General features: G+C 42.8%; 1 protein-coding gene across 1 annotated transcript; it reads left to right on the forward strand.

Moving 5' to 3' along the window:
• Nucleotides 1-260: 260 nt before the first annotated feature.
• On the forward strand, nt 261-26,980 carry znf408 (zinc finger protein 408; the record flags this gene model as incomplete). The annotated part of the gene is made up of 9 exons (XM_084308265.1): nt 261-347; nt 1,782-2,088; nt 4,617-4,675; nt 4,904-5,106; nt 6,736-7,670; nt 13,795-14,004; nt 17,763-17,886; nt 22,938-23,171; nt 26,262-26,980. The coding sequence occupies exons 2-9, from the start codon at nt 1,783-1,785 to the stop codon at nt 26,978-26,980; spliced, it is 2,790 nt and encodes a 929-aa protein (XP_084164391.1). The 5' UTR covers nt 261-347; nt 1,782.

Raw genomic sequence — 26,980 nt, forward strand, 5'->3', positions numbered from 1 at the left:
TAGCTGTTATAGAAATTGGCTTTTCTTTTCAAGCTCCCAACTTGTATAATAGAATCCTTTGGTATTAATAAAATATTTTCTTTCACATATCAAACTAAAGGTCTATACTCCAATCAGTTATTATCTGTGGCATTTGATACATTTCACTGGGATTATTCTAAAAACGTAAAAATAATGCAGCAGGAACCATACATCGCATTGCCAAACATCGTTTCCCATCGGACCGCAAATACCGACAACTTCCTGTCGTGTAAATTTTCGCTGGAGAAGAACTGCTTTCCCGGAGTTTATAGTGGACATGGTTGCTTTATAAACTACTGAATACACAGAGGAACGTTACTTTCCAAGTTGGTACTTTCATTAAAAATTGCAATAGTAAATGTACGTAGCGGCAGCTGATTTATTTTTAAGATCAACATTTGCTACTGGGTTAGCTAGCTCACAACGCCTAACATTAATCTTCATTGATATCCAGATAAATCCCGGGTGGGAAGCAAGCTACGCGTTAGATATTCGTGCCAGCCTTATTTTGTACGATGAGCCAATACCTACAATGTAGTATATTCATTCAACTGTTTACATTGAATATGAAATGTTTCGCTGACTGAAACATCTAGTTTAGCCCACCCAAGTTAATGTGGAATGCTACCTACAGCTACAGTACCTAGCGCGCTCAGCTGCTGCTGAAGTAGTTCTCAAGTTGGGCAGATGTGGGTTTGCCCTGTGTTTAAAATGCAGATGTGGGCAGTCCTTCTAAAAAAAGGTTTCTCAAAACCGCGCCACACCTGGCGAGACACAAAAACTCAGTATTTATTTATTTATTACATATTTATTAATATTATTTAGCTTGATTGATTGATTGAAAACATTTTTCTAACAGATTGCAGAATGGGTACAGACAGTACAGTACAGCTCAATACATACAATTGTTAAGGGGATGCAGACCAGAGAAAGACTTTCGTCTTGTTTACATCAGGGTCCCCCATTTTCAATTCATCATAACATATATGACACACACGACATACAGATAGACAGTACTGCTACATCTATACATTTATGACATACCAGATTTGCATGTACTGTTTGTGATACAAAAAGAGTCCAGAAAAGAGAGTATATACATTTGACGTAGAAACTGTACATTGGAGGTGGTTGGGGGGGGGGGGTAGGAGGGGTGGGGGGGACACTGTACAACTGTACAAGCAAAACTGTACATTGCACCTCCAATGTACAGCCCCCCCCCCCCCCCCCCACAGTGTATTCCCCCCTCAAATGTATATACTCTCTTTTTTAGACTATTATTTGTATCACAAACAGTACTGTATATTTGTAGATCTGGTATGTCATAAATGTCTAGATGTAACAGTACTGTCTATCTGTATGTCATGTATGTCATATGTGTTATAATGAATTGAAAATGGGGGACCCTGATGTAAACAAGATGAAAGTCTTTCTCTGGTCTGCATCCCCTTAACAATTGTGTGTATTGAGCTGTACTGTACTGTCTGTACCCATTCTGCAATCTGTTAATAAAATGTTCAATCAATAAATCACTCCAGTCTGTCTCTCCCCCCAAAAGTCTTGCAGCCTTACAATCAGAATAAACCTCTCAACTACAGTATGTGTAGTCTCATCTTATTTCTGTAAACTATATGCATGAGCATTACCACCCCAGCCTTCCTCTCCTCCAGACTCTTCACCTGTTAAAACGGTCTATATAAAAAAATATCTAATGACTAATGTATTTTTTTTATTTATTTGTTCTGTGTATTTCTATACAGGATGGCCAGTGTCCCTGACCCCAGCACACCTGTTCTCATCTCCTGGCTCTCCTCCCTGCTGCCTAGGGGTTTTGCTGTTGGGCCCTCCAGACTCTGTGAGGACAGGTTGGGGCTCTGGTGGGTCGGTCGATCCCTGAGGGCTGGCAGCCTGTTGGGGAGAGAGAGGGATCACCCTGGGGGGTCCTGGGGGGATCACCTTGACCCCAACTGTGACCCTGTGACTCATGGTCCAGAAGGTGACCACATGATGACCCCTGACTCCCCAGAGTCTAGAGAGGGTCAGACAGACAGCATGGAGTCCGAACAGGTAAGCTAAATGAAATTATACCAATATACACAACACAATTATACCAATAAACTAGTTTTACCTTGTTACTAATCAGACATATGCTATATTCATAGATATCTTAGCCATGATAATACCAATAAAACCATAATACTTAATAGGCTATCTGTTGGGATTTGAACATAAATAAGTCAGTCATTTTAAAAGCTATAATTATCATAAAAACAGCGAGACCTCTTCCAAGAAGATTGGAAGCCTCTATGTATAAAGACGATGCTATAAGGCTAAAGCAGAGACTTGCTGGAGCATATTATTTAACAGTTCAAGAAAGCCTGATGTTAGGATTGTGGAGAGGAAACCATAGTTTATTTTATGGAAAAGTTAAAAAATAAAAGTTAAATAAAAGTTGACAAAATTGCATTGACTAAATCTATTAGAGAGGCACTTCAGCAAAAAACTATTTTGCGCATAATCTCACACACCAGGATTGAGCTGGTGAGTGGAGGGTAGCTGGTAATACATCTACAGTGCCCACCATCTTATCCTACGTGTCCTTGAGCAAGGCACTACAAAATACAAGATACCTTTATTGCCACACAACCAGGTTTGTGGTATTTGTGTTCGGTACAGAGTCGTTGAAGCTCTGGATATACATACAACAGGAACATGGATACATTTATCCCCCCTTCCCAGCAATAAATACATAAATACAGCACAACACGACACAACACAACATAACACACGGAAGAGACTAGTCCATCTGGTCAGGAGCTTGGTTAGTGTAAGGGGGAAGGGGAGAGAGGGGGGCCAAGGGAGTTCAGGGTCCGAATGGCTGTTGAAAATAAGCTGTCCTTGAAGCGGGTGGTTTTTGCGAGGATCAACTTGAAGCGCCTACCTGAGGGCAGGGGCTGAAACAGGGGGTGTGCTGGGTATGAGGGGTCCTTTGCGATTTTTCTGGCACAGTGATTGTGCGGGAGGTGAAGATGGAGTCCAGGGAGGGGAAGGTCACAACCTATGATTTTGGAGGCCTTGTTGATGATGCACTGAAGTTTGTGAATGGAGTGTTTTTGTGCAGAACTGTACCAGGCTGTGATTGATGAGGTGATTATGCTTTGAATGATGGCAGTATAAAATCGGACCAGCAGGTGGCGTTTGACCATGTACTTCCTCAGTTGCCTGAAGTACAGACGCTGCTGGGCCTTTTTTGTGATGGAGGTGGTGTTGGTGTCCCATTTTAGGTTATTGTTGATGTGTGTCTGTCAGGGTTATGGATTGGTCAGAGATTGAGAGTGGGAGTTTGGGTGTTTTTTTGGCAGTCCTGAAATCTATGGCTATTTCTGTGGTGTTGGAGGTGTTGAGCAGGATTGTTGATGGAGCACCATCTCACTGCTCTGTCCACCTCTCGCCGGTATGAGGACTCATTATTGTCTTTGATCAGGCCGAGGATGGTGGTGTTGTCTGCATATTTAAAAACGTTGACTGAGCTGTCCAGGGCGAAGAGCCAAGAGGAGAGGACGCAGCCCTGAGGGGCACCGGTGCTGAGTGTCAGGGAGCGGGATGTGAGATTGTTCACCTTGACTGTTTGGGTTCTGTTGCTGAGGAAGTCAAGGATCCAGTAGTTTATGGCCAGGTTGATGTTATGTCCTGTAGCTTGGAGAATAGTTTATTGGGAGAGATGGTATTAAAGGCTGAGCTGAAGTCGATAAACAGGATGCGTGTGTAGGTGTTAGGGGTTTCCAGGTGTAGGAGTGTGTGGTGGAGTACCAAACTAATGTCATCCTCTACTGACCTGTTGGCACGGTAAGCAAATTGCTGTGGGTCTAGTTGGGATGATATGGAGGACTTGAGTCTAGGACCAAATGACTTCATTGCCGTAGATGTGAGGGCTATGGGTCTGTAGATGTGAGGGATATGTTTGTTAGTAATAAGGTTGTGGCAGTAATCTGGTTGTAATACGGATCTGTTAGTAATGGGTCTGTAGATGTGAGGGCTATGGGTCTGTAGTCGTTGATGCAGGTTATTTTGGTGGATTTTGGGACTGGGATGATGGTGGACTGTTTAAAACACTGTGGGACTGAACATTGGCTTAGGGATGTAGTTGTAGATGTCTGTGAATACAGGGGCTAGCTGGTCAGCACAGTAGCTAAGTACTGCAGGGGAAAGATGGTCAGGCCCAGCTGCTTTCCTTTTATTGCTTTTTTGAAGACCGCCCTCTCTTTATCCTCCGGGATGGTGAAAGGGGGGGGGGGGGGGGGGGGGAGGAGGGGGCAGGGGTGTGTGCTATGAATGATATTATCATCAAACCTTGCATAGAAGTGATTGAGCGAACTTGACTGAACGCCTAGACTGCTCCGGTGCTTCTGCGGATGACCCTGACCTCTGACCTCTGTGATGAAATACATGTGTATGAGGGACTGTGTGGAGGTGTAACTGGTATGTATAGCCTAGGCAAAAAAAAGACACATTTCAATTGCCTTGTGTACTAAGTGGCTCACCTGTGAATGTAGTTGAGTATATCCCTGGAGGAATGTCTGTGTTCTGCTGTGTAGGCGCTGATGGGGATAGAGGAGGGTGAAGGAGCTCTAACGGACAAAGCCTCCTGGATTAGGTGGGTTCACACGCACTGCTACACATTCACACGATTACACATCTTAAACCTTGCTATACAATCACACACACACACACAATTCAGTTTATTTATTTATTTTTCTAAAGGTCACAGTGAGGCTGCCGCTCTGGTGCTGTCGTTATAGTGGCCAGTGGCCAAGCACACGTCCACTAGAGTTTCCGTTCCAAAATTGTTACCTATAACACGTTGTGTGTTGATTTCCTCCAGGTTTGCTTGCCACACAGAGATCAGAGCCCAGCAGAATGTGGCGGTGCAGTGTGTGTGTGGCGTGGCGTGTGTGGGGGTGTGTTCGGATGTGTGTCTGCGTGTGTGTCGGGACATCCGGCCCGGGGCGGAGCTGCTGTTGTGCGGAGGCCTCGTATTGACGGCTAAACCTGTCCCACCGATCATCTCTGTTGGACAACACACAGGTAAGAACAGGGGGATTAAAGGAACACGCCAACATTTTGGGAAATTAGCTTACCGTCTTCTCCAGAGAGAGACAAGAAGATAGATAACAGTTTCCTCTCTGTGTTCAGTAGAAAGCTATCTGGCTGCATGTTAGCCTAGCTTAGCACAATGAATGGAAGCGGACATGACCGGTTAGCCTGGGCATTGTCCAACTAACACCTCTCCCGAAGGCTACCCGGTCATGTCCGCTTCCATTCATTGTGCTAAGATAGGCTAACATGCAGCCAGATAGCTTTCCACTGAACGCACAGAGAGGAAACTGGTATCTATCTTCTTGTCTCTCTCTGGAGAAGATAGTAAGCTTATTTCCCAAAATGTCTGCGTGTTCCTTTAATTGATCAAAGTGATATTTCACTTTAGTCAAACAAAAAAAATGCTGCAGTCTTACGTCCATCTAAAGTAATTTACAAGTAAACGAGCAACCACTATTGTCCTCATTGTCTGCTGTCAACACCACCATTCCTCCCAGGTGTCGGGCTCCTCAATCACTTCCATTCTTTTTGAGGACCTAGTCTAAATATCATATGTCTGAAGTATAAACAAACTGCTGCTGTGCATATTTCAATAAAACAGACCATTCTGAGTCAAAGGTACGTGTTTGTTTGGGCATTTGATGTGTCTTTACAGATGTATTACCTTCGCAAAATGAAAAGTAGATCTGGTAAATGTGTTGCAAGTTTGAGTGTGATTGTGTCTTTGCCTTGCAAAGATTTGGGGAGTGGTTACCCATGGTTATGTGCTGCGTTGCTGCCTTGGAAGAAAGATTCCAAACATTCTGTGAGAAGTTGATCAAACTACACCTCAAGAGAGAAATAGTTCCTTTACTGACCATTTTAAAATGTCATAATATTGCTGTATAGTTTGCTTTTACTTAAGAAGTATGGTCCCCAAAATTAATGGAAGTGAATGAGGAGGCTGACACCTGGGAGGAATGATGGTGTTGACAGACAGCGGACAGCAGGGACAGCAGTGGTCGCTAGCTTACTGTAGATGACCATAGATAGAAGTAAGATTGCAGAATTAAGTCCTCCTAAAGTGAAATATCAATTTAAGTTATAAAAATGATATTACACATAACAGCTTGGTTATTAGTTCATCCTGCTGAGCAGACAAATAGATTCCACACACTCCATGTTTTAAACAAAGCATATCCTTACATTAAAGATACTGAGGATCTCATTGGTTCAATGTCCAACTGCCTCAAACAAGCATTCAGGCACTCCATCATTTTTTTCTTCTTGTGTCACTCTTATGAATTTCCTATTTCTTTCATGCACATTAATGTTCCAACATTATCCAGGATACTTGCGTATTCTATGAGTTGGTGCATATGAACATTAATATCCCATTTATAATAGCCGGCATAAGTTCACATCACGACTATGAGAAAACACACTGACTGTCGTCATAGGGAATGAGAACGTCATAGGGTCTGATGTGTGGGTTGGAGTTGAGTGGGTAGTATAGGAGAGAGAAATTCATGCACCACAGATTCCACCTTTAAAGTAGTGAAGTTTGTAAACTCTAAATTAATATAACTATTACACTGAGATAATACTTTATTATTGTAATCGTATTTACCCTTACAGATTTCAAGGAGAAAAGCTCAGAAGAGATGAAAGACACGGAAATACCATGGACCAACAACATGGATCAAGACATCAAGAGAAGTCAGACGGCCATGCACAGAAGGAGGAGACCGGGGAGGATAAAACACCACTCAGACACACTCAGTCACGCTGCAGAGACACAGCAGCAGGACAGAAATACAGACAAGGACACGAGACCAAGCCCACAGCAGCAGCACAGCAGAGACATAATCACTGACATGGCAACAGACCCGCAAACCACCGATGGAGCAACCGACAGAACTTGTTTGAAAGCTGCAAAGCCACGGACAGAAGCACAGAAAGTTCCAGGCATGAAAGACTGTTGTCCAGCTCCAAGCCCACCACGGAACGACAAGAAGCTACAGGAGATGCGGTTGGATTCTATAGAGAGACCCGCAGACAATCGGACAGACACGCCAACCCCTCCTCCCGCCAGGTGTAGTTCTCGCTTGGCGGCAAAACCCCGTAGAGTTCACTGTTTGATTACCCAGCACACCACCCCGACCAAACAGCAGAGGGCACATGCCACTCTCGCCTCCGCCCTCCAACACACAGAACGGGCAAACGGACAAGCAGAAAGACGGACAGAGGGTAGAGAAGGGCAGAGCCTCGCCCCCAGCAAGGTTGCCGTTGAGTCTGCGGCCAATGAGCCGGTTTCCATGGAGACGTCAGGCGCCATTCAGGCAACATGGTGCAGTGTTGCCGGGGAGACGACTGTTAGGCTACCAGCGAATGATACAACTTTTGAGATGGTTCCCAGGGAAAGGAGGTACCAGTGTTCCGACTGCGGTAAACGTTTTTACCAGCTGTGTCATTTGAAAAAACACCAGTTCACCCACACAGACAGTAAACCTTACTGCTGTCAGGACTGTGGGAAAAACTACACCTCTGCTGAGAACTTCAAAGCCCATCAGGTAGGAGTGGGATGCATTTATATGAGGCCTTTAAAACTAAACAAAGACCATGAATCTCTCTGTGTGTCTGTGACTGCAGTGGCACCATTCAAACATGCCCCTCCCAGATTTGTCATGATGTGCTGGCGCACACATTACATTCTTTCACAGGCTCATTCTTTATAGCTAAATATTGCCTCAAAGTGTGATGGGAAAAATGTGTATGGCCATTTTCAAAGGGGTCCCTTGTCCTTTTATATAAAGATATCTGAATAAAAATGGGCTCAATGGAACAAGGCCATACAGCCATGCCTAGTTCTAAATCTAAACCATGCAGAAATGTGATTTTAGTTTTTCTATTATTATTATTATTATTATTATTATTATTATTATTATTATTATTATTATTATTATTATTATTATTATTATTATTATTATTATTATTATTATGTTTTTGATTATTATCTCCACCAGACGCCCACCCATCCATAAGTCTATTTGTCCGCAGCTAATCTTGCAAAGTACAGGGTCCAGGCTGGTAATCAGCTCCCTGGCACCTGTTTACAACATGCCGTAGTGAACGTATTGTTGTTGCTATACCTATGCATTAAACACATTATTAATTCATTTCCATCATTATCCATTTAAATAAGCCCCGCCCCCTTTGATATCTTGTGAACCCTTTGTCATAGAGACTTATGGGCGGTATCAATGACCTTACATTTTAAAGGTTTATTCCATCCAATGGTGTAATAGTGTGTAATAGTATATAGTAGTAGTAGTACTCATTGTGATTAGTATATAGTAGTACACTTAGGGTGCTTTCTAGGGCTGTCTTAAATACTTCGAAGCTTCAAAGCTTTGTTCGATGGGCATGGGATTCGAATATGAAAATAAAATGCGATTATAAAAAAAAAAAACGATTTTTTTTAATTTTTTTAATTTTTTTTGCAAAATCAACTCTGCCTCTCTTTGTTAACTACAACAAGCAATGCTGTTTGTTATTTAAGATGAGGTCGGACTCGGCACTGACAGATTTGTGTTCATTGTGCTGCTTTTATAAAGCCTCAAATGACGGCTTACAATATTTCATGAAAGCAAAGTGTTTCGTTTGTCTAAGATTTAAAAAGGTTTAAACTTTACAGCACTGACAAAGTTGAACAAAGTGCTGTACAAGTCCCACAACAAAATAATAATAAATCTTTTTATTTAATTTTTTTTTATTTCGAAGCTTCGAATTAAAATCGAATCTCGGCCCCGAAGCTTCGACTTCCAAAAAAAAAACGAAGGTCAGCCCTAGTGCTTTCACACCAGAGCTGTTTGGTCCGGACTATCGGACCAGAGTTCGTTTTCTCGGATAGTCCGCTTTTTTTGGGCTGGTGTGAATGCTCAGTCGAACTCTGGTGCGGACTAAACACACAAACTCTGGTCCGCCTGAAAACGTAGGTCTCGGTTCGCTTCATCGGACCAAATATAGGAAGTGAGTCACCTCTCACGAGCAGAGCGCTAAATTACTACCTAACCAATCAGATCTGCGATATGAGGTAGCGTCACAAGCAGAGTGTGTGGACAAGAGGCGGGTTGCTACGTTTACTGTAGGGAGGGGCTTTTAGACCCATGTATTTTTTTTGCTTCGAAAAGAGGGACATCCTCTCAATATGCGGGACGCGGGGGCTCGCAGTCACACACACACACACACGTTAGGACTCGCAAAAACACACACATGTGAATGCAGACGAACCAAATGAAGAATGCAACAATGTTGCAACTTCACCCCCCGAACCGCACAGAGTCCACCAAAACTATATGTGAAAGCGCCTTTAGTGTGTATAGAACATAGTAGTACTCAGTGTATGTAGTAGATAGTTGTAATAGTGTAATAGGAATAATGCGTGGAGATCTGCTTTCATTGGTTTATGCTTGCCCCGCCCCCTACACATAAGCCCCGCCTAACATGTAGGCTACTAGAAAATAAATTGGTGGCTGCTGCCTGGTGGAGATTTGCTCTACTGAGCGCACCTTTCTAGTTTCTGTATATTGTGGTCCCTACACAATATTAGAATTTGCATGCATTGGGTATGGCAGTAAATCTGGCTGTTATGCTCGCTATTGAATTACCGAAATAGCCCATTTCTGCAGGAATCCCCAGATCAAGTGTTCCTCAATGTCATCTTCTGGGGGGATTTTTGATCTTGACATGAAAATCTACAATATACAAAAACTACATTATTTGCCCTACATTATTGTAAAGTGACATTCTTTGCCACTTTACAATAATGTAATGTAAAGTGGAAGGTTACTGAGTTACAAAAACGTAGGACTTAGTGGAGTTTTAAAATAATTACTCCCCTTTAGATCTACATGTTAAACTGCAGGAAATTGTGTAGTTATTTAAAATGTTCCCCCAGGCCCCCTGCTATAAGTGTGCCTCCATCCTTTTGGCAGCATGACTCAGTGTGACTGTGTGTTGTGTTCTGTCTTTCCATTTGCCCAATATTAAAGGGGACATGCGTTGCTATTCCTAGCACTATTTGGGCAACTTTACACAATTCCTGTGAGTGTATTGAAGACATCTGTACGTTTTTTTTCAAAAAAATGCATTGTTTTATATTTCTAATCAAGTACTCAAAACCATCATTTTTCAGCTTCAAGATTTCAGGCTGTTATGGCCTGGCTCCGCCCATAAGCACTTTGAGTGACAGTCAGTCCACACAGTCTGCGACTGGTAGACAGAGAGAGATAGAGAGAGAGAGAGAGAGAGAGGGAGGGGGTGGGAGAGAGTGGGAGAGAGAGAGAGAGACAAAAAAGACAGGCCGTTATTTTTTTCTCTGCCTCTCGGGTGTGCTGTGGGGGGGGGGGCCTCCCTTCCTCCCTCTCTCTTCCTTTTTTTCTTTCTATCACTCCCGTTCGGAGGTGTGTGTCGCCCCCCCCCCCCCCCCCCCCCCCCCCCCCAAGTGCTCCTGAATGCTCTCTCTCTCTCTCTCCCTCCAGACTAGTGCATGAAGAGTATGAGGAAGTAGTTTCCACTCGCTGTGTACAGTCAGTCTATGTAGATTGTGGGCGGGCATTAGCTACAACTAGGGCTGGGCGATATGACGATATTATATAAATATCGGGTACAGTTCATTAACAATACACTTTTTCAACGTATCGTGGATATCGTGATGTTTTGCCCAAGAGGATTGTGTCCCGTCAATCTGTCCACACGTTACTCGTTCATATCTCAGCCCGTGCTGAGATATGCCCATTCCGCCCATTCCATTCTGTTAATAAAGTTTTCAATCAGACATATGTATGGAAAGGCTTTTATTATAACATTCGTTGTAGTAAAATCATTATGCCTCATTTAGTCATCCTGCGGAGCACTGGGCCCCGTTCCATGTACCGGGATAACCGAGTTAGCCGGATAACTTTAGCTGGATAACTGGGTTAGCCTGACTTTCCGATTTCATGTACCTGGATTTCCCAAATCACCATGACAACATATCCAAAAGTTTGAGCCTGCTCGAAAGCAGAGTTCAAGTTCAAGTTAGCCTGAACTATCGCCACGCCCCCGCAAAGAAGTGACAGCCCGTTTCCTGAAACTATTCCCACAGTCTACGATCTGCATTATACCATTCTGAATTACGTTTTTGTGCTCCATTCTTCCAGAGGGGGCTTTTGAAATGTAAAATAGACCCAAAATGCTGATATTAAATTCACTTTGTCCTAAATAATGCACGTTATATATACCGTGGCGACGGTGGCGCTCGCTCGTGCGATGTACACATGATGTGGTTATTTTAATTGTAACTGGGATTAAGATGTCTGATGAGATGCGCTGTTTGACGGATTTGAGAAATTGAATGAGCCGTTGACGTCACATTAATGAATGAGGATAAAGAGATAAACTTCATTCAAAACAACGGATATTCTAAACACGGGTCTCTCGTTCATTAATGTATAAACAATGAATTTATCCCATCTGGCCCAGTGGCCCAGCGGTAGTGCTCATGCCTGCCAATTCAGCGACCAGGGTTCAAATCCCCGTGTTTCCAATATGATTTTTTTGAATATAATATTAATGATTATACGCCAAAGTAGCCTGGTTTTAAGTTAAAATATTATAAATCTACATGCATTGAGGATGTCATTCTTTATATAGCTCTCAACGTGCACCAAATTGAATTATTCCTATATTGCAAAAAGAAGGAAAAGACTAGGGCCTTGAACCCCGGTCGTCCGTGTGAAAGTCAAAAGAAGAACCCGTTACACCACAGAGAAGATAAGTAAAAGATTGACTATACATCAATCAATGGGTAAGAGAGCCGTATCGTAATTCTGTATAACAGTTAACTAATAATTTTCGCTAGCAAGATCTCATTTGATTATTCAATCCAGCAGGCAAGTTTAAAGAAATATAATCTGATTGATTGAGGTAATGAGGGACTTAGAATTAGCCTATAGATAACGCATTTAACTTGTCGGCGAGGCGATTGAGCCTATTGCAATCTGTCAATAAAGTCTTAAATCAATTAATCAATCAATGCCGTTGAGAATCAGGGTCTCTGCCATCGATACGTGCTGGCTTTCCACCTAAAACGGGAGCGCGCATCTAGCCTGACTTGAGCCTGACTCTCAAGTCTGGCTTGAGTTAACGAGACTGAATCCTCCTTTGTGAAACAGGAAAATCCCGGCTTTGAACATCGGGTTAACTGAAGCTGGATAATGGACATGTTGATCGACTTAGTTGAACCACGTACATGAAACAGGGCCCTGGTCTCCTACTCGACGGCCGCGGGGAGCTAATGTTAGTAGCTTTGTTGTCAGCACACAGGACATTCAGGAAGTCAAAAACGAATAGCGCTTGCCGATTGGTGCTAAGAACAGCAGGGCGGGTGCAAGCGGTGTGACGTAATTGGCAGACTCGACTGTCAATCAAAATTATTATGTTTTCCGTCAGAATGAATGAATGAAAACTTTATTAAAAGGTTGCAGAATGGGTACAATACAGTACAGGAGGATGAAGACCAGAAAAAGACTTTCGGCTTTTTTACATAAGGGTCCTCCATTTTCAATTCATCAAAACATTTAGAGACATACATATATACAGTAGTTTCATTAAAATGCTATTGATTGATTGATTGATTGATTGATTGATTGATTGATTGATTTAAAACTTTATTAACATATTGCAGAATGGGTACAGTACAGCTCAATACATACAATTGTTAAGGGGATGCAGACCAGAGAAAGACTTTAGTCTTGTTTACATCAGGGTCCCCCATTTTCAATTCATCATATTTCATATCTAAATCATATAATATCTCATTGCTAAATATATGCAATATATAATCTAATAATCCAATAATCTAAATCTAATATATAATATAAAAATGCTAAATGCATGGGTATTTTATTTTGTCTTTAATGTTAGCTTGCAAACTCAAATACTGTCTTGGTAAGCCTCATAATGAATTGTTTGGGGTAAAAAAGAAAAACATTGTGATGTGTATCGTGTATCGCCGAAAGGTCAGAAAATATCGTGATATCATATTTAGGCCATATCGCCCAGCCCTAGCTACAACCACAGAGCCAATCACATCACTGTCTGCTACCCAGAGCCTGAGTAACGTCATTCAGGCCTTCAAATCAGGATGGCCTAATTTACTGGAGAAGGAAATGATCTGAGCTGAATCGGAGCAATCCGCCAATATGGTATTTAGACACTAAAACACATTGATACTAACTCCTATTACTATAATACAATGCTAGAGACTGAAAAATGACATTTATAACGCATGTCACCTTTAAGATAATGGATCAAGATGATATTGTTACAAAGCAAATATTTGTATATGCACACATGTATTGATATTATGATATGGCACAATTCAAACAATTCTGTTTTACACATTTAATGACCTCTGGTTATGGTCATGTATGATCCTATTTTCCAGGCTCTACCATATAATGAATGAATGAATAGTTTATTTTCTGTCTTTCTTTACAACAAATCAAAAACACACTTGTGTGGACTTACAAAAAGAAAAAAAATCACAAATGTACATATTCTGAAGCACATGCTTATTTTTTGCCTATCCTTTACATTGATAATGATAAAAACGACTACTACTATGAATATTTCTGATAATTCTATTCCCAGCTGAGTCATCGTGGGGTGCGGCCATTTCCTTGCCCCCACTGTGACAAGAGCTACGGTGTGAAGAGGGACCTCAGAGAACACATGGTGCTGCACAGTGGAGAGAAACCCTACATCTGTCCCCTCTGTAGCAAGGCGTTCGCACGACGGCCCTCCCTACGCATCCACCGCCTCAATCACTGTGTCAAGAAATCAGAGCGACTACCTTCCAAGGTGGGGTTGTGTGTCCTTACCCTCACCCCCTCACCCTATAGTGTCTTATTTAGGGTTAGGGTTAGGGCTCCAGGTTAGGGTTAGGGCTCCAGGATGACCGGCACAGTCAGGCGCACACTACCAGTTGAACTCTAAACAATGATTCTAGGGACCTTTTATGAAAGTACTTTTTTTCTTTTTTTTGGAAGACCGTTTTCTCACAACAGCCCCAAATAGCATGCTCTAACTAGAACCAAAAATTACTCTGTAATAAAACTGATAAGCTGACAATTCTAGCTGTGGTCATGAACAGTAAGCTACCATTCTATCACATTCTAATATGTGATGGAGCAATAAAGGTATAGTTTGCACTAGGCTATATTCTGAAATGAGGACTTTGGCTCCTACAGAGGTGTTCATCATGTTTATGTTGGACTTGTACTTAACTGCTACCATTTGGTTGCCATTCAGTGACCATTTGCTGCTTAACTGAAGTGCCATTTTATAAACCTTTCCCCCACTTTATGACAAGTCAGTGCCAAAGTAAAATAACATGTTCATTATTCACCTTATGATTGTAGACAACAGGGAGGCTGCCAGCCTGCTGCTTTTGTAATGTGACATGGTATCTAGAAAGAAATGTATTGGCCTGGAGATCTGTCCATTTTGAATTAAAAACACCAAGCCAGCTCTTCTTTTTCTTTACAATCACGGTATATTTTGCTACAAGGATGATGAGTTTTCTAAACATATATACATTGTTTATTCGGTTTGGGATCATTCACAGTAACTGGCATCTTTAGTTCAGCAACTGCAAATAAAAATCAAGTCAGTTTAGTTTATTAGTTTCCAAAGTAGGTTTGCTTAGTTTTCATTGTTTTAAAAGTGTTTAGATTTAGTTTAGTTTTTATTAGTGTCAGTATTTTTTATTGTAATATGGGGGTATTTGTCAGGGGCAAGATTTAAGAAGTTGAGAAAGTATTGTGTAATACAAACATCACTTTGTGAAGGTGTTGCGTCCAAGAATCGCACTGGACTCAGGATGGACATATTCTAAGAAAAGGGGTTGTTTTATTCTAAAAGAATAAATGAAAACGAACAGTGGGTTGGCTGGTCTTCAGTGGCCTTACTGATATTCAATGTATTATTATAAAACGAGTAGCTCAAATCAAGCAATCTGATTGGTTCATAGCTGTGGTATAATAACCATATACTACGGCTATGACATCTAATTCCTTTGCATAATTCAGTATCACTCCGCATCTGAAAACAAGCCAGCCAGCTAGGGGGGGTATAGCGTTAACATGAACCAAGTCCTATACCTCTGTGGTACTGTAGCTCACGTGGCTGACGAGAAGTGGTTTAGTCTCAGTGGCTCAGAGAGTGCATTCTGGTCATGGAGCTATTCCAACAAGCTAACGAGCGTTAGTCGCTACACAACAGTGAAATAACTTTTTCTTGTTACATTAGAAGAAATTATGTTAGTAGTCGATAAGAGCTTACAGGAGGGATCGACTAGAACAAAATACCAGAGGGATTTATTAATTGGAATAATAACAGATGTGGTGCAGGGATGTTATCGTTATGCGTAGCAGCTGCTAACTTAGCGTTTGCTGTCTGTTTGTTGCTGTGTTTCGTTAGCCTTTGCTAGCAAGTCTAAACATTTAACGCCGGGTCATTGGCTGCTTGGTCTGAATGCACTCTGCTCATACTCGATAGTATTTATTAAGAGCTTCTAATGCTAGGTTATGTTAGCAGCTGCTAAAAATAAATACGCTGTGTGTACGTTGTACAGCAACCGCCTTGCACTAGCTATCTCCAGGCAGCCAGGAAGACCTATTTCCTTGTATAAATTATTTATAAAATTATTCATAAAAACTTTAGATTGAAGTGTGTATAACTTTCATATTGCATTTTACATTTTATAAAAGAAGTAGCTCACTTTAGGCATGATATGTGGGGATTATATCACAGCTAAATTGAGTCAGGCCAAACAACGCCCCATAGCTGTGATATAATTATCATATACCATGGCCAAAATCACACTATCCCAAAATAATAATACACGCTCTGATTAATTACATTTAAAATAAATTAACTATCACTATTCCAATTAACATAAAATAAGCTGTTCTTTAATAACTCTTTATTACATGGCGTTTTCACATTCGCCGAAATGCTTGCTTGTGATTGGTCAATAGCGCGCGTCAGAGGTCAGTTATCAGACAATAATGACCGCTGTGGGACAATAATGACCGCTGTGCGCAGCTGTTCGCAATCAAGCCCACTGACACACACTGTTTCAGTGCAATTAGACACTGCCGGTGTTCTGCTGCCGGCGATGACAGGGGGCGGAGCGACGAGCGGAGCCAGAACGCAGCCAGAACCAGTGTTGCGAGTCGATGTAAAATGAATTAGGTATATTGTTAGTAAGTTAGCCATGTAATAAGCGGGATAATGTATAGCTATACTCGATCATTGTCGCAAAATAATTGACCTTCACTGACGTTTAAAACACCTCGCCGAGGCGGCTCGGTATTTTAAACTCTGTGTCGGTCAATTATTTTGCGACAATGACCTCGTAGCTATACATTATCCCTTACATAATTATAAATTATTAAGAGATTTTTCAGGGCATTTCATGCTTTTATTGATAGGACAGTCAGAGAGAGAAATCGGGAGAAGAGATGGGGGAGGACATGCAACACATGTCCTGGGCCGGATTCGAACCCAGGCCGTGCAGCAGAGCCGTTCACCGGAGCGCCCCAGAGATTCTTAATTCTAATTTAAATTCTAAAATTATATAATTCTAATATATCAAAAGGTATTAGCACTGCAACTTGTTGGATCTACAATCATTAACAAGTATATTATTTATAGAAAACTAAATGAATGAGCCCAAAGATTACAATAAATTCAGTATTACAAAAGTATTACAAATTCAACTAATTATTTTCTATAGGTTTACTGATTATCATGCATTCTGTGCTAAATACAATGTATCTTATCAGTATACAATGTAGCCTGATTTTGCACTATTTTCCCTGTATGTGAATGTTTACTGTTGCTCTGGCAACAATGACGTTACCATAAATGAGCTGGCTTTAGTTTAATCGTCCAAACAACAATAAACCATAACATTCTGCATATTTAAACAACATATCAACAACAACTACCAACAATCACAAGTCCTTAAAACCGTAGCTAATGTGTTGTCACAAGTTAGACTGTCAAAATTGGAACATTTTAAGCTTGGGTGTCTGGGTAGTGTAGAGGTCTAAGCACTCGCCTACCACTGCAGAGACCCGTGTTCAATTCCTGATAGTGGGGGTCAATTCCCGGTAGTGGCACTTGCGGCTTGGTCAGACATTCCAACAAACACAATTGTCAGTGTTCGCGGGTGGGAAGCCAGAGAGGACATTTTATGTGTATTTCAGTTCGTTTTGTAGGTACACAATATAGTTTCAATTAGTTATTTGAATTATAGTTATAATATATATTTTTCCTAAAGTCTAGTTTTTATTTTAATTTCAGTTAACTTGCACCTAGTTTTAGTTTTTTTATGTGAAACAAACGTAAGCCTAGAAGACTCTTCTTTGAATAGTAAATGTGTTTGTAAACAAAACTATGGGCGCAGCCATTGTAAATAACAACAGCAACAACAGTGCAACAGTAACATTTCAGGTAACTTTCCAGCTTCATACAGGGACCCAATGTCCCTCTGAGGATACACCTTTTAAATGGAATAAATACATGTTTGATTTATTTTACTCCTCTAGATCCAGTGCCCAGTGTGTTCTAAGCTGCTGGCTAACTCGGGCTCTCTACGGAACCACTTGAAGGTTCACACAGGAGAGAAACCCCATGTCTGTCAACACTGTAGCAAGGCCTTCAGACAGAGAGGTAGGTTACTTCCCAACCCTGTACTTGTGTCATAGAAATTCTCCCAAATAAGAGCATCTTGAAATCCCTTTGTAACATGTTTGGGGTGGAATCTTTGCCACCAGAACATTTTATTTGAATTGCCTTGAATGTATACTGAGTATATGACGTGTGTTCCCTTATATTTTAAATACAATTTTAAAGATTTACACGTTTTAAATGTTTTCTATTGAATGTTTTCAGCTTACATGATAATCAAATGTTAAATAGAAGTTGGGACTTAAAGGGATTTTTGGACCTTGGACCCTATTTGCTATCTACCAATGATGTTGTTGATCAGTAGAGTCCTTTCTCAGCACATTCTGTTTGTCATACTAGCACTGGCTAGTTAGCCAATGCAAAGTCAATGGGGTCAAGCTCTTGTCTGTACAAGCTGAATGAATGAATGAATGAATGAAAACTTTATTTAACAGATTGCAGAATGGGTACAATACAGTACGGCTCAATACATACAATTGTTAAGGGGATGCAGACCTGAGAAAGACGTTTGTCTTGTTTCCATCAGGGTCCCCCATTTTTCAGCTGACTGAAGACAACTGAAATTCGGATTCAGATTCTGATAACTTTATTGTCACAGGTTTTTTAAATGTACATGCATTCAGAAAAATGCTTGTTTTTCCCGGCTTCTCAACCGTAGTAGATTTGTAAACATAATACACAATGTATATTCTATCTATACAAACTATAACTATAAACTAAATAAGCTATAAATAAACTATAAACTAAACTATAAACTAGACATAATACACAATATATATTCTATCTATACAAACTATACAATACAAGGTATATGTTAGCAGCAGTGTGTGCGTGTAATAGTGTGGTGTGTAAGTCACTTAAGGTGCTTTTGTGTGTATGTAACCGGTGTGATTTCGCTCTGCGTTGCGTTTCGATTCGACCCCTGTTAACACATTGAGTGCCACGGACGCGTTTTGTCGTTAGTTTATGCCGACCTTTGAGTGCCCCCGACGCTATATAGCGTTTGTTTGTCGTTTTTTTTATTTATTGGCGATTTTAATTCATATTTCATCAATCGATCCTCGGGTTAGTGCTGCAGAGTCTCTCTGAGCTCAATTGGGAAGATACCGCCCCCTATCGTCTCTCCCTGTGTAACTGCACCCCATTACTTTACACTGACGAAGGGGGGGTGGCCAGTTTGCTCATTTTACTTTTCCCTCAAGCCAACTGAAGAATCCATTGTGCTCGCCGGCCCGGAAAACGTGTGGATTATGTATTTACAGGACCCAACACTGTAATCAATAAGCGTGATCAATATTTGGAATGGCGATCAGGAATTGGAATAATCTTTTTGGATAACATCTGATCTCAGGTAAGGAATTTATTTGACCAGTCTTAGGATAATCAGAGCTATTTCCACCTATATATAAGCGTTTGCCCTATGCGTGTGTGTGTGTGGCTGTGTGGCTGTGATCGCTGATGAGGAAATGAGAGAATCGATTTTCAGCCCGCCTCTATAGCGTGCATAAGTACACATATACTATCGATAACCTAGCGTTTATTTGAAAACGATTCATAAATAGGCCGAAAAATTACAACGTTTTTGTGTATCCAGAATATTCCAGTAAATGCCTTTTATCACGGAATCTATATATTTTCCTTGAAAACGAGGGCTTTTCAAAATGCTATAAAACGGAAATGAACCGATTAAAAAAAAACAATCCGTTTCGACAATGTTGACTGCAAACAAGTCATTGATAAGCGACAGGCAGATTAGACACATAGCCATAATTTAAGACAAGAGATTATGCGTTCACAACGCTATCATTGAAGTGGGTGGTGGCATTTAACCATGCTTAACCATGTTAATGGCCGGCACTGAAAGTGTTAAGGGATCGCTCTGAGTGGGAGTTGAACCCCGGTCTCCCGCGCCGCGGGCGGCATCACAGACCACTAGACCAAGAGGTGGTGATGTGTCTGCCTGGACGCCTCTGGGGAGTGAGTTTACTTGCAGTACCGCTTAACGTCCACAGCCACTTCACTACACTGTCCATTGTGACTGTGGATAGACACGCGGTACCTCCGTTACATGTATGCTCATGTGAGTCTAACTGTTCAGTGTTCTTTTGGATGTGGACCTGAGACTGTGGTACCGTCTGCCAGACGGTATAAACTCAAACAGTTTGTGGTTTGGGTGGCTGGGATCTTTCAGTGTGCCTTGCTGACGCACCGCTCGGTGAATATACAGTACTGTCTATGGTGGGTAGTTTGCATCCGCAGATCTTTTCGGCCATTTGCACCACTCTCTCCAGTGCTCAGCGGTCGTTCTGGTTGGTGTTTCCAAACCATGCAATGGTGCATTGCGTCAGTATACTCTCCGTGGTGCCTCTATTGAAGGACCTCAGGATATGTGGCCCTCAGGATATGTGGCCCCATGCCAAATTTATTTCAGTCTCCTGAGGTGGTAGAGGCGTTGCTGGGCCTTTTTTACTATGTGGCCGGTGTGCACTCCCCAGTCCAGCTTCTCTGTGACTCCGAGGAACTTGAAGCTGTCGACCCGTTCCACTGTGCCCCTGTTGATGTGGATGGGGTCAAGCTCCGCTCCTTCCTGCCTATAGTCGATGATCAGCTCCTTGGTCAACGTTGAGAGTGAGGTTTTTTCCCCGGCACCACTTTGCCAGGTTCTCAACCTCACTCCTGTAGGCTGACTCCTCGCCGTTGGTGAGTAGTCCTCTCACCGTTGTGTGGTCGGCGAACTTGAAGTTGCAGCCCATCCTTACCATCTGTCGCTGATCCGATAGAAAGTACATGATCCAGCTGCACACGTTGAGGTTGAGGCCCAGGTCTCTGAGTTTGGTGTCTAGTATGGACTGGGACTATGGCGTTGAAAGATGAGCTGAAGTCTATGAACAGCTTCCTCACATAGGTGTTGGGTTTGTCCAGGTGCAGGAGGGTGTTGTGGAGGGCAGTGTCTATTGCGTCTGTGGATCTGTTTTGCCGGTAGGTTCGAACAACAGACCTTGTTCTTCTTTGGCACTGGGATGCAGGATTTCTTTTGCATCTACTTTTTCTCCAATTTTTCTATTTTTCTCCCATCCCAATTTCGTATCATCCAATTCAACCCTCCCCTGTCTCGAACGCCGTTTCTTGCCTCCCACAAGCCGGCTGCAATGTGGACTAAGTCATACATAGCACGAGTCCCCTCCGGTACTCGAGGTAACAGCAGTCGCATCTTTTCACCTGCGTGGCGCAATCTTTCAGCGTCAGGGGTCTGCGCTTTGGAGGGGCGCCGCCCCCATTGCTTCCTGATTCTACTGCGCAGGCGCACCAACCGACCTGTAGGAGTCGCTGTCCACAACGCCCGATCCCCACCCATCAGTTTCCCACCCCCTAATACTGCCAATGTGTATTAGTGCGGACGACCAGCTAAACTGAAAGCAATGTGGAGCGCTGGGCTCGAACAGGCGAACCCAGCGTCTCCAGTATTCGTGGTGAGCGCCTTGCCCACTGCACCACGTAGCCGCCCTGGGATGCAGGATTTGAAGCAGGCTCGTACTTTGCATGAGGTGAAGGAGAGGTTGAATATATTGGCGAACGCGCCTGCTAGCTCTGCTGCACATGCCCGGAGCACTCTGCCTGGAATTCCATCTGGACCGGCTGCTTTTCTGATGTTGATGCGCAGGAACTCTCTGCACACTTCCACCTCAGCGATGGCTATGGCGGGGGCTGGCATAGTAAAAGAATATACTCAAATACTAAGTTTGTCTGCTCTGCAACTGTGAATTATGTTAGTAGAGAATGGTAGTTCAGCCTGCACTGGGAGACCCTGAATCATTCATTTGAATGGTGGTTCAGCCTGCCCTGGAAGACCCTGAATCATTCATTTGAATGGTAGTTCAGCCTGCACTGGGAGACCCTGAATCATTCATTTGAATGGTGATTCAGCCTGCACTGGAAGACCCTGAATCATTCCGCTGCTGGCGGGACAAAACCTCATAACTCCATTTAAATTTATAAAAAAAAATTATATAAATCAAATCCGTAGATCATCCTCCATATGTGTGTGTGGGTTTTACAAAGTTTAAACAATGGGAAAGCATTAAACAGATCATCTGTCTAAACCTCCTAACTCTATTCACCCTCAAATCTGTGTTCGTTTTTTTCATCTGCTGAAAAGTTGGGTTTTTGGAGTTATGAGGTTTTGTCTCGCCAGCAGCGATTCATTTGAATGGTAGTTCAGCCTGCACTGGAAGACCCTGAATCATTCATTTGAATGGTAGTTCAGCCTGCACTGGGAGACCCGGAATCATTCATTTGAATGGTGGTTCAGCCTGCACTGGGAGACCCTGAATCATTCATTTGAATGGTGGTTCAGCCTGCACTGGGAGACCCTGAATCATTCATTTGAATGGTGGTTCAGCCTGCACTGGGAGACCCTGAATCATTCATTTGAATGGTAGTTCAGCCTGCACTGGAAGACCCTGAATCTTTTACTAGTGTAAAAGCTCAAACTCAGATTGGTGAATCCGTTAATAGGACTAATTTACTTTTATTCAAAGTGAGTTTACCTCATATTTACATCTCAAGCATTCAAATGTGAATTGGATTATTGGAAGCATTTCTAGCAGTAGTGATGGTGGTAGTAGTAGGAGCACCATTATATTGTGTGTATACATATTGTCAGTGTGATGTATTATGAGTAGAAAGGAAGGAGAAGTCAGGGCAGCATCATAATAATGGAAGCTTTCAAATGTATACACATTAATGGGACCGGTCTATGGTAGCAGGTGTCACGGTGGAGGTGTTAATGAATAACTCAAATTATCCCTATCTATCTCTGTCTGTCACATTATAATTCCGCATCATAAATCTTACCACACAGGGACTTCCGGTTTGGTGAACAATGGCGTAGGAGGCGGCTGTAAATTATGGTGTGTTGTTATTCGCTTGAGTTCTGACATGTTTTAAAGATACTTTCAGGGGTACCTTGGTCAAGAAAGGTTTGGGAACCACTGATCTACCTATTTATCTACCCACCCGTCTTATCTTACCAGGTAACCTATTGGACCACCTGCGAATCCATAGCGGAGAGAAACCATACCGTTGCTCTCACTGCGACCTGAGTTTCTCTCAGAGGCCAGAGCTCCACCGACACATCGTGTCCCACACTGGGGAGGTGTTCCTCTGCAGCTACTGTGGCAAAGCCCTGAGGGACCCACACACCCTGAGGGCCCATGAGAGACTGCATAGTGGAGAGAGACCGCATCGTTGCCACCTTTGTGGGAAAGGTATTGTTTAACCTCTTAAGCCCTAGCCATATTTTCTGAAATACATACCCAAGTAAATGGAAGATTGTTCCACTTCTACATGGTCCATTTGCATGTTCTTGGTATCTAGGGACATCTATGGACTGTTGAAACAGTAATTCAGAACAGTTTTACCATTGTACGACTTTGAACAGTAATCCAGAACTATTTTATTGCACTGTAAAAGAAAATGTGTATCTATTCTATTCTACAATTGTATTGCACTGCACTATTGCACTATTTTACTCTGTCTATTTTATCTTGCTCCTTTTATTATTGTCTATTTAAAACTGAATCAAACCATAAACTAGGTGGCCTGTTGGGATGTTGGATCCTAATGTGAAAAACTGTGATTTTATATGTCTGCACTTTATGTGCTCATTTTATGCCTGTCTTTTTTCTGTTGTGAAGCACTTTGAGCTGCAGTCTCTGTATGAAAGGTGCTATACAAATAAAGTTTATTGTTGTTATTATTATTATTATTATTATTATTATTATTATTATTATTATTATTATTATTATTATTATTATTATTATTATTATTATATTATGGACCTCAGGGAATGTATTCCCGGTGTCAGAAATATTGTGTATGTTACTATGCTTGAGTAAATTGTAATGAATGAAGGAGAATATAAATGATTATTATACATTTCTTTCATCTTTGACGGTGAATAACACCATGCTAACATTGACCGAACATGAAATATTGCCACTGAGCTCATTCAGTGCCTTTTTTTTTTAATTCTTTATCCACTTTTTCTCCCATTTTCTATTTTTCTCCCATCCCAATTTCGTATCATCCAATTCAACCCTCCCCTGTCTCGAACGCCGTTTCTTGCCTCCCACAAGCCGGCTGCAATGTGGACTAAGTCATACATAGCACGAGTCCCCTCCAATACTCGAGGTAACAGCAGTCGCATCTTTTCACCTGCGTGGCGCGATCTTTCAGCGTCAGGGGTCTGCGCTTTGGAGGGGCGCCGCCCCCATCGCTTCCTGATTCTACTGCGCAGGCGCACCAACCGACCTGCAGGAGTCGCTGTCCACAACGCCCGATCGCCTGTAGCTGTTCCGCAACCGTTCCTACTTCCGGGGTAGGCCTGATTGGCCCCGACAGGCACGTGACCCGCCGCGGCCACGCCCCGCGGCAGCCCCAGGAGCAAGCGCGCTACTGCTGGAGTTCGCTTCGCCTTTCACATCGCTGCCGTTGCGGAAAGCAGACAAATTAATGACTAATTCGGTCAGAAATAACGTAACTAATAACGTTAGTAAGCACTGCTTATATGCTTATTATGTCTGCGGGGTACAGTAAGCGTTTCTCCCGGTACATTCTGAAGAGCACACCGCTGTATGTTGGAGAACCAGCGGTCTTCCTCACTCGAGTGAGACTAAAGCCGTGCACAGCTCAGCCCTGTGAGACGCTTATGTCTGCGGGGTACAGTAAACGTTTCTCCCGGTACATTCTGAAGAGCACACCGCTGTATGTTGGAGAACCAGCGGTCTTCCTCACTCGAGTGAGACTAAAGCCGTGCACTGCACAGTCTCTAACAGTGTAACAGTAAGAAGCATTTTGGATAAAAGTATTCTGTACTTCTGTATGACATTGACAACAATGTATGCCTTTCAAATGTTAAATGATTAAATGATACACAGCGAAATCTACGCTCTCGCCTCAGCCAACGGCAGCGATGTGAAAGGCGAAGCGAACTCCAGCAGTAGCGTGCTTGCTCCTGGGGCTGCCGCGGGGCGTGGCCGCGGCGGGTCACGTGCCTGTCGGGGCCAATCAGGCCTACCCCGGAAGTAGGAACGGTTGCGGAACAGCTACAGGCCGCCCGATCCCCACCCATCAGTTTCCCACCCCCTAATACTGCCAATGTGTATTAGTACGGACGACCAGCTAAACTGAAACCAATGTGGAGCGCTGGGCTCGAACAGGCGAACCCAGCGTCTCCAGTATTCGTGGTGAGCGTCTTGCCCACTGCACCACGTAGCCGCCCCATTCAGCGCCTTCTTGAGATCAAGTGTACTAAAAATCTAAGCAGATTAATAAAGGGCAGATGATTTACAGGGGGTTTTGTAGATACAGTACAGAATCTTGCCATCCGGACACATGCAATTTGAAATATGAATATAGAATATCAGGCCTATAAATGACTTATTATGGCCAAGTCATACATCTAAATCAAAATAGATGGCCAAATCTCCTCTTTCTAATGGCAGAGTTAAATCTGGATTTATTACCACCAAGCGCCCGTTACAGGGCAGCAAATACTGTGAATGAAATCTACTGTAAGTACAGTTACTTTTGTATAATGTCCATAGCTCCGCCATTTTTTTTATTTTTATTCTAGACATTCACAGAAAGGTAAAGAAACAATATACGTTGTATTTCATGGCAATAACGTTGAGATTTGTTCAACCTGTGAGATACACAAAAATCACGTCAGAAAGATGACGTGAAATATGGTTGGAATTCCGTTGCCGGCGGCTGGTGTGAGCTGGGTAGTATAGTTTTATGAAATTTAGACATCCATCGCCCTGGGTCTCCTCTTTCTAAGGACTACAACGATTTCACGAGTGCTTCTTCTTCTCACATCTAAATGTCTGTTTTCCGGTGCAATGCGCAGAGATTTGTATAAGCTCATATTTAGCTAATAACACTTAAAATCATTAGTAAACAAACATAGTGCTGAAAATATACACTTTAACTGCTGTTTTGATAGGGTTAGGGTCTTTCCTCTTGGCTACATTTGAAAAAGAAACGCAACATTAATTAATACGGACTGTAATTATCTATTCATGACGTGAAATAAATCTCATACCGGTAGCTGATCAGTCATGCGATACTTCAAAATGTGCATAAAAATACTTGAATGGAAACACAGCTATAGACTGACAGTGTCACTAAATCTTGTCACTCTCACAATATATTCACTCAGTCACTGTCAGGTAGCCAATCTGGCCCTAGTAACAGCTCACAGGCACAGCACTCTGTGTACCGGTGAGACCAGTTCAAGTAAGACCAGTAGTGCTTCATACCTATGAAACTCATCTTGCCCCCCCCCCTTTCAGGCTACATCCTGGCCACCAAGCTGAGGAGGCACATGAAGTCAACTCACCTGGTGGAGAAACCCTTCAGCTGCCACTGTGGAGCCTCGTACACTCTGAGACAGAGCCTGCTGAGGCACCAAGCTCAACACCGGAGAGAAGAAGGGAGCAAGGAGAGCAGAGAGCGAGCGGATAGTGGGAGCGAGGAGGCGTTGGCGGCGGCAGCTTCAGAGTCCAGCCACCCCAGGCCGATTCGAGGCAGACCCAGGAAAAATCCACTGCCCCGGGTGTCAGGAGGGCAGGAGGAGGGAGGAGGAGAGAAAGAGGAAGTCGGAGTGAAGAGGAGAGGGCGAAGAGGAGGAGAAATGGAGAGGGGAAGGGATATAGATGGCGGTGGGTTTAGGGTGGAGGAGAGGAAAGCAGGAGAGATGGGGTGGGTCAGGATAGAGAGGAGGCCTCTAGTGGAACGAGAGGAGCTGGACAGTAGAGTGGGAGGAGGAGTTGCTGGCACTAGGGTGGAGGGGAGAGGAGGAGGAGCGGAGGAGGAGGAGGTGGAAGTAGGCATGGTCCCGGATCAACCTGAACAACACACCGTGATCTACATCCAAACTGTAGGGAATCTAACCAACAACCTGACCATGGCCACCTCCGCCCCTCTGCTCATCGGCTCAGAGGTGGTGATCTTACAGAGTGATGGTGCTCTCTGTTCTGTAGCTCAGACAGTTGAGATAGAGACTGGGTAG

This window comes from Notolepis coatsorum, assembly GCF_963971535.1.
Source record: "Notolepis coatsorum genome assembly, chromosome: 2".
Taxonomy (NCBI): Eukaryota; Metazoa; Chordata; class Actinopteri; order Aulopiformes; family Paralepididae; genus Notolepis; species Notolepis coatsorum.